Source organism: Aquila chrysaetos, chromosome 6 (assembly GCF_900496995.4).
Source record: "Aquila chrysaetos chrysaetos chromosome 6, bAquChr1.4, whole genome shotgun sequence".
Taxonomy (NCBI): Eukaryota; Metazoa; Chordata; class Aves; order Accipitriformes; family Accipitridae; genus Aquila; species Aquila chrysaetos.
In genome coordinates, this window is record NC_044009.1 from 32921440 (window position 1) to 32936054 (window position 14615).

Sequence of the window (14615 nt, forward strand, 5' to 3'; positions counted from 1 at the left end):
GCATCACAGATTTGTAAACCTGTGTATTTTATATACTATTCGCTATCGGGCTCCTCTTCAGCTTGACAAGTTGTTTGATGTTTGTACAGCTGAGGTCACAAAGCAGCGTTTCCACTTAATCGTTTGGGCATATGTCTATATTTACTTCCTGAGTTGGCAATTTTAAGCCTGGAATCACTGAATTTTGCCCCTTTCCACCTACATTACTTCATGTTTACTTGCAATGTATTTCATAGTGCTGATGCATATAGCTCTTCCGAAGTTCTTTCTAGTCCTCTTTGGTCCTGAAAATAACTCATTTAGGTTTGTGGTGTCGTAGATTCTAGTACCTCACTAACCAGTCCAAATTATTCTTAGGTAGTTAATCAATGAATAAACTTAGAAAAAAGGAATTAAGTTGTTAACCTCTTGTGGAGAATCTTGAGAAAAGTTAATCAGAGGATTCATGTTCCTTTCCTAGGGATATGAATTTCTGAGCCTCTGTAGATACAAGTATCCTGGCACTATATTATTACCTATGTATAGTCTAGCTCTCAAACCTTTCAAAAACTGTTTCAAAATTAAATGGCCACAAGCATCAGGCACAAACATCCAGTGCCACCTTCATAAGATAGCACACTTCTGTACCATACCCCTGTAACTCATCTCATATAGAAAGGGGTGTATTTATTCAAGGAGAAAAGAAAAAAACATTTACTGCACTGAAGGAAGGTTAATTTTCCCATCCATGGTAGAGCTCACTGGTTATATCTGCCAGATAACACAACTACAGGGTTTATAAAAGTTCTACAGAGAAAACTGCTTGAGAATCAAGAGAGTATCAAATGTTAAAACAAAGTTCAGAGGGATGATGACCTTCACTACAAAAAATATATTTTCTCAATCTCAAATTACTCATATTGAGCATTGTACTACATAGCAAACATGAAGCAAGTGCAGTTATGGGATATATTTTGTCATATAATAAATCCTTTTTCTTTTATTATTGTTCTATGAAATAATTTTGCTTAAAATGGAAAAACAAACACACAAACAAAACAGATTCCCAATGTTCACCCTGCTCTAGGTGATGCTGTCAATTGATGAGTTTGCTGATTTACACTAGCCAAGCACCTGGTCTCATACTTTTGTGAAAAAAACATGGTGCAACTATGTGATAATTACACACTGGTGAGATTTCATCATGGGCATCACCATGACCGCAGAAAAATGGGCCTCAGTGAATGTAGTTTTGATGTGTCTTATCTACAGAAAAACAGCCATTCAAGTTCCTTCTCTGTTTTGCCTTATCTACTTGCAGAAAATTTCAGCTTGGCCTAGCATCCCCCAATAAATTTTTAGACACCAGTTTTAAATACAGATAAAATACTGAAGTCATAACTACCACTGCCTGTTTCTTGTGCATTTCAATGTTTAGACATTTAACAATTATCACTGTAAAGGTAACTCCCCATTTTTCTGCTACTAAAACCTGTCACCTCCATCTAGCTATGCATCTTATGTGTAAGAAAGCAGTCCCGAATCTTACACATTCCACTATTTCTGCTCTTATGATTTTCCCAACTGTTTCATTTTCCTGTTTATATTAACAGTTTGTCCTTTCCACATTCTTTTGGATTGTAACTGTCATTTACAGCATTATTGAATTACTCGACAGTGAACTCCTACTGACTGCTTACTCTTTTTTGCAATTGCAGTTTTGTGTTTATAACAACTGTGTAGGACAATCATAGAAATAAAACCCTCATTATTTCTGACTTGTAAAGTCAGGTTAAAAGCAATACTCTCCCCTTTGAAGAAGAGTCTTAGTGTCATGACTGGTAGTCCTTACATACAGTGTATGTGTGCACATCATTACACTGCACGAAGAAAAATTCTCCTGAGATCAGTAATCATCCCTTCTTAGCAATTCAGCACTGTATTTAGTTCATGCAGAGGTGTTCTGCCACTTCCACAACTCCACTTTATAGGCATTATTGTCTCCTTCTCTTTTCAATGTGTTCTCAATCTTTCTCCGTAACTGCAGCCTTCAGAGTTTAGTGCCTTCATTTTATTTCATGTTTCAGTTTATTTACCATGTCTGTTATCCCTATAACATTCAAATCCCTTTATGTGCATATACTTCTAGCTCTTTCTTCATCTTAAATGCAGGCATTTTCTAAATGTCCTCTCCAACTTCCTTCAGATTGTCTTCTTACTCTATTTTGTATTATTCATTTCACTTTACAGTGGCTAGGAAAAGGGGGGGGGCAATAGCTCCCTAATCAGTTCTGCCTGGCCTTGGGACAATGGAGAGATTATTTACACCAGGTATTTCAACATATTCGTTCGGTAAGGTAGGAAAGACAACATTAGGAGTCATCCTTTTTCTGTATAATCTACAGTGAGAGACAGGTAAATCCACAGAGTGAGTAAATGTATCTTGAATTAGCTGCCTGAAGCTAGTGGGAGGGAATAGTCCACTGTACATGCAACTCAGCCTGAATGTTCAAATCCAGAATGGCATCCCTGATTTTTTTTTTATATTTTTCAATTTTTGTTAGCTAGGTACAACTAAGTACAGTGTATTTATGTTTCTTTGTTTTCTTTTTTTTTTTATATAATTGGAGAATGACCTACCTAAGAATTCTGATTTCTCTAGTTTTAAATACACAAGGCTCAAACCACTCCTTAAGCAGATCACTGTTAAAACTGCCTACCAGAATTTCAGTTTGAAACCGGTGAAGGGGAAGAATTCTAACTCCTGCTTCTCTAATGATTTCAGTATTTTATTCAATTACTATTTAATAAAAATTAAGTTTCAGGCACTTACCCATGAGGTGAATGCTGTAACTGCTCAGCTTACAAAGGCACCTATAGAACCATACCAAACCCGTCATGTATTTCTTCTCCTCCTCCTGCAAATCTGAACTGCTTTGCTACACAGCGGTAGAGCACTAAGGAACGGACACCAGTCACGTGCTGAATACTGTATGCATCCAGCAGGCTGTAAAGTGAAACACCTGGGCATCAAGCGGGGTTAGACAGCAGTTTGCCATTTCAGAGCGCCTTAGCTCCCGACTCCTTTGCTGGATGACTTCCTTGTTGTCTCCTCTGACTTTTTTTCTCAATTTTGTAACACAAAGAACGAATGAATTAATGAAATGAAAGACTCGAACATTTCTCAAGCAAGTAATTGGGTAACTACAAGAGGAAGAAGATTATCAAGAACCACTGAATACATTTTCCAATACAGAACTTCAGGGGAACATTAAATTCTCTTGATTGTCATAATATTGCTCATGTGAATTAAACTTGGTATGTAGATGGGAAGAATTTCTCGCATAAAGCTAAAGGTTAATGTCAGAACAACAGAACAAGGCAAGGGCCAATGAATATGTGAAGCCTTCGGGTGAAATTCACTTACAACTCTGTAAAACGTGAAAAATTTAGGTTAGACACCTTTGCCTACCCTAGCTGGAAATTATTCCTTACAATTTCCCAAAAAAGAAACCAATTGTGTCCACAGACCTGGGAGCCTTAACATCACTAGGGTCATGCTAATCATTTTCATAGATCTTAATTTGAGCAGACATTATGAGTAAGCAATAAGGGCTATTCCAGCTAATTTACTGCGCTTACTCACAATGTTTTCTTAAATGACGATGTACTAAAGTAAAGCCTACCTTGTACCTTTCATCTTGACAAGATGGCTTTCATGTCCAGATTGCCATTAGAATTTTCACACTCTGCTGCTAACAAGTGTTTATGCCACTGTCGGCAGTGTTTACACCAAAGTGCTGGTGCTAAATGGCTAAAGTGAGTTGAAGATGATTTTAAAGTCTTTATCTGCTTTTAATTAAGAGAAGTTTCTTATTTACCTCTTCACTTTTAGCAAGTAAAATAACAAACAGTACCTAAAATTATGGAGACTAAATTTTAATATATTCCTGTATTTCTATTTTTTTAACAAATTCCACAAGAGAGAATGCTTTCTATCTACAGACTTGCATATTTTAATCAAATGCAAAAAATTTTAAAAACCCAAGGAAACAAATTGAAAACCACATTGAAAATGTTACTTTCTGTTTGCATAATGGTTTTCAAACAGAATACCCTTTTTGAGCAAACTTTGCCCTACTTCATTTTCTCATTTCCTTCATTTTTCTGTGCAGATGTACAGTAATTTTGATGCAACTCCTGATTAGTACATTTTCATTAAAGATCATAATTACTGACATCATCACGTTGAAACGCTGCAGCACTCTCTTTCTGTGCTCATTTAGAAACCATGTGAACGACCAAGCAGCTCTTCCATCTCTATAATGGGAACAGCCCAGTTGACTTAAGCAAATAAAACATACCCAGTGCTTTACAGTGACTCCTCACTAATTCAGTGATTCCTGGGTTTGCTTTTGGGAGGGAAAGTGGGTTTTATTTTATTTTTTTACCGCAAGTGTATAATCAGGGATGCAACGAAGCTGACTTTAATGGACTAGTTCAAGAAGGAAGTTTTCTGTTCCCTATGTTTTTATACATGCTCTAGAGTGAAGAGAAATATTTTACTCTAGGAAAAGATTTACACTAGTAAGATGTTACCATTATTTAAGCCACTCTCAGGATTCAGTGAAGAAAGAATCCCACCACTGCTGAATTAGGTGTAGGGGAAAGGACTTTTCTATTTGGTAAAAGGAAACAATTAAGATTAGGACACAGGGAGGAATCCAAATCAGGCTTTCCTTATTCACTGAGTACTTACGAAGAGGAACGTAACAGTCACAGTAAAGATTATCATCCACTCAAACAAGTGACTGGGGAGATGGAAGAACGTGTTGTATTTGGAAGAGGAGCAGAAAGTAGAGTCTATGTCCCAAAAAAAGAGTGGGCTGAAGTAAGCTAATGAAGAAAGGAGATCCATCCCAGCCAAGAGGAGAATTATGAAAGCACGAAGAGCCACGCTCTACTCCATACAGATGAAGGCTAAAAAGCCTCATCCAATCTTTACAGGGAAATAGGATCTGTGATTTTTCTTGAGTTACTTTCTAGCTCTAAAAAGAAAAGGAAAAGTGAAATATTTGCATGCCTTACTATTCTTTACTCCACTGGGGATTCCCCTCTCTGAGCTGATTCCTGGAACTCAGCCAAGGGATCTACACAGAGTCATCGGTTACACTGACACAGCTCAATTCACACTGGATGCTCTGAAGATCCTGTGATGCGAGACGTTTAGAGGTATAATCTCTATCTAGTGATAAGTCACTAACACTCTAGCCTTTGGTTTCCAACCTGTCCAAATAACTGTCTTTAATTTGCCTCTGTCCTGAGTGGTTTTATGTTTGTTTTCATTATGACAGTTCAAGTTTTATGAACTATTTAAGAATCTATTTAGCTATTCAAATAAAAAACAACTAGGAGACTGAGAAAAGTAATAGTAAGGGTCTTACACACTTCTTCAGGAGTTCAGACATAGAACTCATGAACATAGTTCACTATACGGGAAAAGTGGTGAAACGCATTTCTTAAACTTAGAGGGTGCCAGTTTGCTCTGGATAACTGTAGTAGTATCTGAAACAGATATAATCTCACAAAAGAAGGGGCTATGGACCACGGCAGTTCAGTTACAATTCTAAATATTGTTCACTTTTAATTACAGGATTAATCTGAAAAAGAGCCCTGGATATACGTATAACACAAGCCATTACACAGGAAGTGTTTCATCCAGTACAAAAACATAACAAAATCAGAAGTTTTGCCATCAGTTTTAAAGGGGCAGAAGGGACACTTCCAAGAACACAATCCCCTTCTCTATTCTCCTTTACTAAAATACACAGTTTCTTTCCTCTCCTATGCTGTATTTAAACCGACAGCTTCAAAACTCTAGCCAAGATTTGTTCTGACTTAGCTAAACTGATATAGCCAGTTAATTTGTCTGTCACATTTCTTCTAACTCAGACATCCTTTGGTGAAATATTAAAGACGCACAAACATACAAATTGGTACACTGAAAAAAGAAAACATTTTTAGTATTACGGTTTCTTACTTTTTACCAAATTTGCTCAAGTTGGCCAAGTAAATAAGCTGTTTTACTTGCTGTACTTAGCATGTTACCCTTCCCTTGTCTAACAGGGCACTGTGCAAGGGCTCAGAAGACTCGTTCTCTTCCTGGCACTTCCTGACTTCTGCTGGACACCCTGTTCAAGGCTAACTTCCACCACTCTCTGCCTTTGTTTTCCTCTCTGTAGAAAACAGGGAGTAAACAACAGTCTCCCTGCAAAGCATCAATAAGAGCTACAACAGCACTTGGTAATATCAGTATGTCTTCAGTAAAACAAAAAAAAAGGAAAGTGCCATTGTTTCAATTGAAATGGAGAGTTGATGGAAAGGAAATGCTTTTGTTTAACAAACACTTTGGGCCCATATAGCCCTGACACTTGTCATTTACTTAAATAAGGCAGGGATCAAAGACTTGAATAATTTTTACCTTTAATTTTAGAGAATTGAGTTTTTCCTCCCTCAGATGTTCTCTTAACATCTCTCGGTGAAGCCTCTCCTGCTCCATTGCAAACTCTCCAAGCGTGTATTGGCGTACACTGTTGTGGCGAGTAGACATTCCCAGTGTGCTTCCCCCTTGGCTGGGAACACTGGTGAAGCCTTGCCTTCTCGTGAAGTAATACACAGTAACACAGTTAAAATGCACATTTTTTGTTCTCTTCCGCTTTTCTCTCTTCAGGATTGAAGAAGCTAGAACAGATGCAGATTACAGTATGAATGATAACTTGGAGTCATACAGCAAATCCGTCACTTGTGTAGTTCCATTTACCTTAACAATACCTGACAATGTACACACTGAAGTTCCAAGGTGTGTAGTCTAAATGAGGAGATAACCTTAGAAATATTTACCATATATGCAAACTTAAAAGCCATTACAAACTGCTACAATCATGAGCACTATCGTCTGCTTTAGAACAGAAATTCTTGGCCAGGACAGTTGTGTTTTCCCATAGAGGTATAAAAACGTTTTGTCCTTTTACCAAGGAAGCCAAGAAATTCCAGCAAAAGGAACTTCTTTCACAGTGTCACCTCAAAGACAGCGACTTGCTCCTCTTCAAACCCCTGCAAACAAAACAACGTTGCATGTGACAGCAGTGAGGAGAACAGTGGACCCAGTCCCTCACAGGTCTATACAAGCTGTTACTATTCTGTCAGCAAGGCTTAGCTGTAGAGATCTGTAACTACAGATTTAAAGCACTGGATCACATTGGCAGAAGAGATTCCTATCTCTTATAATCTAAAATGTGAGAAATTAGTGTTAGAAAAACTATAAAGGCAATGTGTTTAGTGTTTCAGACTGTCTCAGAAATTCATACCATCATCATCACCACAGAATAATATAGGAATAATGCTGATTAACAATCAGATCCACTTCCTTTTTGTTTACCTTCATCCTTCTTTCTGCTGCCTTCCACTGAATACACATGTGTGTGTATATAGTCTAATGTGTCAAATTTTGACAAAAAAATAAGTCTAGTTTTTCTAATTCTTTTCTGATCTCGTGGTCAGTTTTTCTTATAAACATATGCAGTATCATATGAAATGGATTTGTTTAAAAACAAATGCCAAATTTTAACTGTTAAATATGGTTCTTTTTTCTACAGACATTTAGTAATGCCTTCCAAAGATACTGATCTATTGTTTCTCACCAGTAACAGTGGTGAGCCTTTAGAGAAAAAACGAAAGAGACACAAACGTTAGAGAAAGATAAGAGACACTCCTTTAGGTTTTAAGATGAGCAGCCTGATTTATTTGATTTATTGCAAAATGGCAAAATGATGTTGAGAAGGTAGATAGTAAGTCACTGCTTTGCAGTTTACAGGCAACAACTGGGCAGGTGTGAATGAGAGACCTAACTGCCAGAATTCAGGCAGTAAAATGATTTAAAAGGTGCCTGACCACCCTTGAAAGACTTGGAACCATTCTATAAAAGCAATAACAGCAACATGATGTTCACTGCTAATCTAAAATTGCACCACCTCTAGAGGTTGGAAGCACTTGGCCTTCAGCCTTGGTTTCGTAACAGGTCCAGTTTACTGTCACAGTTAAAACATAGTTCATTCTCTAATACTATTATGTAGTGAAATGTTAATCACCACAAATGTAAAAACCCCAAACTTTTACATGAAGTGATTCAGTCCAAAAAATAGCATAATCTACCTAACTATATGAAAACCAAGTATATTAGAAAATATAGTCCTGTAACCAAATTACAGACAGTATGCCCTACTGACATAATCATAAAACTATTTGGGGCTCAGTAAAACACTGAAAAATTGTTATTTTTCCTAAATACTGATAAGCAGCTAAAAGCGTGGTTTATTATACAAGTAATATGCTCTTCTACAGATATGCTGCAGGTATGTTAGATTATAAATACAAAACAGGTAAATAAACTCAGGCCCTATATTCACTTACATGCTCTCAGTGAAAGGTGTTCCAAAAAAGGTGTACGATGTACATAGAGGATTCAAAAGACAAATTCTGTTACATTAGGCATGTTTAAACTTACATCCAAGTTTAAGCAAATCTCCTATCAACAAAGCCTGTCAAAAATATTTATAGCAAGTTTTTAGTGGGGGAAGATGGTTATTTTGTTAGAAGAGTTGATAGGGGTGTGTCAATTTTGCATGATTAATTAATTAAATATTGTTTTAATGTACTATTCTTGTACATATCTTTTTTCATATATGCCACAGTTTCAAAACAAAACTATAATAAAACCAAATTTTGAGAGTTTGGAAGACAGGCTAATTTTGATATTGTGACATTCTCATTCAATTTAGCTTGAAAGCAAATACTCAGTCAGAACCTTCACTGCTCTTACACACAGGAAAGTTCATATTAAAACAATCCCACTTCTGCTGAAGGAGGTATCTAAAGCATTCTGGGATGTATCCAATTTCTGATATAACAGTATTGATGTTATTTGGATCTCAGCTGGATCTTGGCTCTATTTCGGAAGAAATATTGACAGCTACTGAAGGGCAAGCAGCTTTTTTACCAAGTAAAAGAACCAGCCACAAATGGAATGAGAGATAAAGCTATAGTAAAATATTAAAGGAAAGGAAAAATAGAAGGTTAATCTTATAAAAAAAAAAGCATCATGAGGAAATAGAAGATAATTGTGCCTGTAAATCACACAAGCTAGCAAATGCCTTTGAATCCTCACCTGTAAACTTCAGCATCTACCACATAAGGTCTACATTTATAGTAATTTGGTGCAGACCTTAGCCATGGAACTCCTGACATGGCTGCTTACTGGCAGGAATACCAAATGCTGCAATAAAAGTGCTTCCATTTTTTTAAGACTGTCAGTCTCTTCACAGAAGACATACTACTTTCATACTACTTTCTATACATAATCAACCTAAAGTTTTATTCACACACTACCCACTAACATTAATGACGTAAGACTGTGTTGTCATGAGCTGTCTTAAAGAACCCATTAATGCATTTCTTCAACTTTTTTATAGTTCTTAACACTTCTAGTAATTAAATTGTCAATGCCAAACCATCAAAGTTGTTTGTTTGGGTTTTTTAATATATCACTGACAAAAACTGTATTAAAATAGAATTAAGCTGAACTTCAAGAAAATGCTGGGATACTGTAACTGCACCACCACCAGCACTATAAACCCAGCACTAGACAACTGTATTGAAGACAGCGTGAGAGCTGACATGCATTTGTTGTAAATGTCATTAAAGTTCATGGTTTTATTTATTAACGTTATAGTTCTGAGTCAGACAAATTATATGATAATCTATATAAGTAAACAAGCATGTAAACATTCAGAACCCTCAGAGTACACAGGATTACTTTTTTCTGAAACACATCCTGCCTTTTGGGTTTGCTTCTGTCTCACCCAAGAGCTCATTAAAGGGAAGAGCTAAGGCTCCGTGAATAACTCTATAGTCATCTCTTCTATGTTACTGCTAGGAAGTAGCCAGAATATATTCATATTTATGAGAACGTTGCTTACAAGAACAGATCAGGCAGGAACTGCAAAAGATTACAGGATTTTATTTGATTACCCAAAAGGATAGATGAGAAATGTCAGTGAGGGAACTGGAGAATTGCAACCACCTCAGTAACCAAGGACACGAAAGGAAGCACAGTCAGCACCGCAAAGGCACTATGTTCTTGCTCTACTATACTTTCTAAAATCTCTGAGCACAGGGCTGCCTTAATGTGACCTCAGAAAAAATTATTATTAGATATTGAATGGAAATGTTGAACATTTTCCAACATCAGGGACAAAGTGCTCTACAACTCATTCAGTCCTTTTGCTTCAAGCCAAGCAGAACTCAGATTCTCAGATCATCTTATCAAAAGTCAGAGGCATATGTTATTTTGCATGCACTGTGCCTTAAATAGTACGTTCTAATCAGTTGTAATTGCTGCTAAGGACACTGCTTAACTCAAGACAGAGCAGAAGAACATACAACATACAAATTTATTGATATATCACAAAGTATGAACATATGCCCAGACAAAATTTACTGCCATTAATCAATTAGTAAGCTCCTTTCAGAGTGAGGAACACAGATTGTGCAAGGCTTGCATGCCTCTCTGGAGTCAGTTTCAAAGGTTTTGCAGGGAAGCAAAAGCTCGTACCCTAAAAATTTATCCACAGAGAGTGTAAATACCACACTCTTCCAGAAGAGATCTAGTAACGGCTTCCTTGCTTGGCCAGTCTCAAAAAAGTATTTACATGCCATCTGCCTGTGTAACAAGTGATACCAGTGGATGCCACTATCATCTGTTCTGCGCAAAAAGGGTGATACTGACTCCAGGCAGTCTGCTAGGCAGAGATGTGGTTTTTTAGCAGCTGCTGGACACACACTGTCAACAGGAACTAGAAGGTGGTTTTTGAAAATGAACACCACCATCTTGGGTCTAGCAGTTCATGGCAAGCGAGGATGCCAGAGGGAATAGGAATATTCATCATCACCTAAAACTGCCCTGTGGATCACACGTGATCTTTAACACATTTATATACTACAAGTCTGATATATTCCATGGAAGGAAAAAAATACTCCATTCTCATATATTTAAACAATTAATATAATATTTATTTCCATGTTTCAAGACTATATGGAATTAAGTATTTTTGACAGATGCATAAGTACTGTAATGCACAAAATGTATCAATTATCAGAGGGAAGGATGATACTGTTAAGCACATAATTACCGCTACAGAACTCTCTCTCAGAAAAGGTCACTATATCTGAACAAGGTCTTCAGACATAGATGTCTTCAAACAGGACTGTCAGAATTCCTCATCTGAAATAATATCAACTGCCAAAATTTTGGGGTTTGGCATTTGACGTTTGAGTGGCTTGGCTTCTGGGTTTAGCAGAACAGAGCTCAAGTTAATAACCTGCTGGCAACTGGCCTGCCTCCTTAGGGACTCAAGTCAGGTCCTGTAGCCTTAGCAGCTCCTTGCCATGCAAAAGCAGCTGCTGCAGATTCAGGGCTGTATCTGGATGCAGCACAGTCCCATCCGTGCAGCTCTCAACCCGAGCTAACAGCCACAGCACAGGTCATCTGTGCCACAGACCGTTTATGGCAAAACCGGCAATTGTCTGTAAACAAAATTCCTAAAGGTGAGGCCAAAAGAATTAAAGGAAAACTTTGAATAGCAAAAAATTGTTTAACCCAAGCACGGTTAACCCATCCTGGAAACACAACCTGCTCTTTGTGTTTACCCTTTTGCTATTTTTGTTCATGATGTGCCCACACACATGCACAGTAGGATGCATTTATTCATCTTTTCCTCAGTTATTGACTTCTCTCCTTCACACCAAATTCTCTTTATCCACAGCAGTTATAATTTATTTCATGACCACATATGATATTTCTGCCATTTCTCTTTACACACAATTCCTGCCTTATGCACTTCTCTGGCTACTGAACACACAAGGAATCTCTACGGTTTCCAAAATTTAACGTCCGCATGGCAAGCCAGAGACCTGCAGAATAGCGCAATGCCTAAACGCTACATATCAAGTTTTTTTTATTATAGCCCTTCAGTTTTCAATATTTCAGTAAGGTCCCTTTTCAGTCATTGACTAGTACAGAATAGAGATGATTGTTTGGCAGTCATTCAAGAAATTGAGATTTCAGCAATTTATTCATAAGGCTGCACACTGAGATGAAACAAACTTTGTCTAATTCAAGACAACCTTTTTCTACACGACCAGCTCCCCACACCAGGACCCCTCCAAATTACACAGATTAAAGTTTGACTCTAAGGCTGTCTTACCCAACCTGTGGTTTACAAGACATGGGAAGACCAACTGTCAAAAGATTAAAAATAGAATAAACACACGAACATCATTCTAGGTGTTCCCATAGGTAGTAAATTATACACATAGTTGAGGACCATCTCCTACACTGGGACACTAAGTCATAACTTTTATTACCATCATTTTTATTAAAATGGTTGCAATTTAAATTGGTAACATTTTACCTATCAAAACAAAAAGTACAATTTTTATCGCCCAGTGGCTAACAGTAATGGCATACAAGATGTTTACAAGACAGACAAGTGTTCCTCAGATTTCTTTCTAAGCTTATAGGTACTCGATCAAGTGCATTAAATGGATTTTTCCGGACACGGTGTGTCCCATATGTCTGCATGAAACAGGAGGCCCCACTAATTCATTTTTCAAAGATGACTCTAAAAATAAAACTTTAAAGTCAGAACTGAAGAAAGTATCCATGTAAAAAAAAATAAAATACAGCTATCATGGAAGTAACAGTAGCCTTAAAAAATAAAACTGTTCTGTAAAATAGCTTCCATGGCTGCTGTCCTTTCTTGCTTAGGCTGCTGCATCGCACAGATCTCTGTCACAATGACAATTAATGGGAGAAGGGCAAATATTACAAATAGTGGCTTGACAATAAAACCTCCCTATCAGATTTATCCTGGCTAAATTATGTTGTACAAAGCATTGATCTGTGCTGGAATTCTGTCGCCAAACAAACATAGCAAGTGAGGAAATACTTTCTGGGTTTGGAGAAAGACTCCTCAAAGAAGAAGGTAAGAAAAATGAGAGCCATTCAAGTCACATGAGGTTGGAAAACAAAGAAAGGCCTTTGTTCATCAACAGTTAATAAAAGGGAATAAAGCATTTTCTATGGCAGAAAAGTTTAAATATATGTCTAGAGGAATGTGCAACTAGACAAGGGTGAAGAAAGATGTAGCAATACAGATTTGTAACAAATCAGTGTCAATATTTTTGTAATATATTTTAATGCAACTAGAACACTATGGTTAGAGACTCTCTCCTTAGCGTTGTAGTTATATGGAAGAAAAGCACCAAGTCCTGCTGCTAAGTTAGTCTCAAATAACGGTTGCCATCACCTTATTCCTACCAACAGGATCATAAGATTTTTTTCGCACTTAGCTTCTGTACTGCAAATGAAGTTTGTTCTTCATTTTATGTATTATTGGGAGACTAAGAATTTTATTACTAGCTCACTTTCCACAGCTTATTCAAAGCTATGTATCGGCAGCTCTCTAACTTCTGAATTTGTGCGCCCTTCTTTCCTCTCCCTACCCCACACCAGCGTATTTTCAAAGCACAGGAGTGGAAAGCTAGAAGCAGAGAAGATTCCTACGGACCTCTGCACGTGGGGTGAGCTGTTTATCTGCTAGCCCTTCCCGCCCACAGGAACCAACCAAGCTAGGAAGACCCCAGCCCAGAGGTGCGCAGGGGGAAGACAATGGCCGGTGCCACCTGCACCCAACATCCCCAGCCACTGCCTCCTCCCACAGCTGGTATAAAGTTCAGAAGCTACTTCTGGTGCCCCTTACTTCTCCACCTCAAGCTGTGTTTTCTGCTCTCTCCCCTGAGAATAACCGTATTTATCTATTTGTGAATTTGTGAAAAATGAAAGATACAAACCCTGCAACTCTTTCCGCATTTGAAAAATTCAGGTTTTATCGTAGTTATTCATAACATATTTCTTATGTCTTGGTAACAGATGTCATCATAGGCCCGTCCAACTCCCAAGTCCCAAGAAAAGTAATTTTCCAAAGGGGAAAAATCAACATTTACACTAGCAGTTCAGTGTCCCCTTATGAGAATCATCCAAGTCTCATTTGTATATAAATAAATTCTAACTGATGAAGTAGGTAAGCAATAGTAATGATGCGCTGGCAGACAGAAACAAAGTTTTCCTGAATTACTCTCGCATACATATAATGGACTATATAGCTGCACTTTTTGATCGCCTTTGAACATCCTCATTCTCCTCTCTGGGCAGTGGAGCTACAGCAGTGTGAAACCTGTGAACGACAGAGCATTTCCTTCTGCGCATTTAGCAGCCAAATCAGAATCCAACCCCCCCCACCTGGGAAGAGATCCTGCTGCTGCTATATTCGTCTATGAAATGCAAAGCCTGCTTCCTAATTTTACAAAATCCTGACAGGAATGACATTTTAAGCCCATCATGTTTTTCAAACATTTTTTACTGAGAAAAGTGCTAGTTCTTTGATTACGAAACATAAATGATCTCAGTTCTGGCTGAACTCCAAGACATAAGCACTTTCTTCTGCTGTCTCAGCTATTCT

At 37.6% G+C, this 14615-nt stretch overlaps 1 protein-coding gene across 10 annotated transcripts in view; it reads right to left on the minus strand.

The window, feature by feature from the left end:
• The window catches only part of CSRNP3 (cysteine and serine rich nuclear protein 3), a 110503-nt gene that overhangs the window by 12736 nt on the left and 83152 nt on the right, over nucleotides 1–14615 (minus strand). For all 10 annotated transcript variants that reach the window (XR_005932656.1, XM_030019363.1, XM_030019361.2 and 7 more), the window contains one exon: nucleotides 6461–6720. Coding sequence is in view for 9 of the 10 variants with exons in the window: in XM_030019363.1 (XP_029875223.1) it covers nucleotides 6461–6720 (260 nt within the window). In the remaining variant the exon portion in view is untranslated. The remainder of the gene's footprint in view (nucleotides 1–6460; nucleotides 6721–14615) is intronic.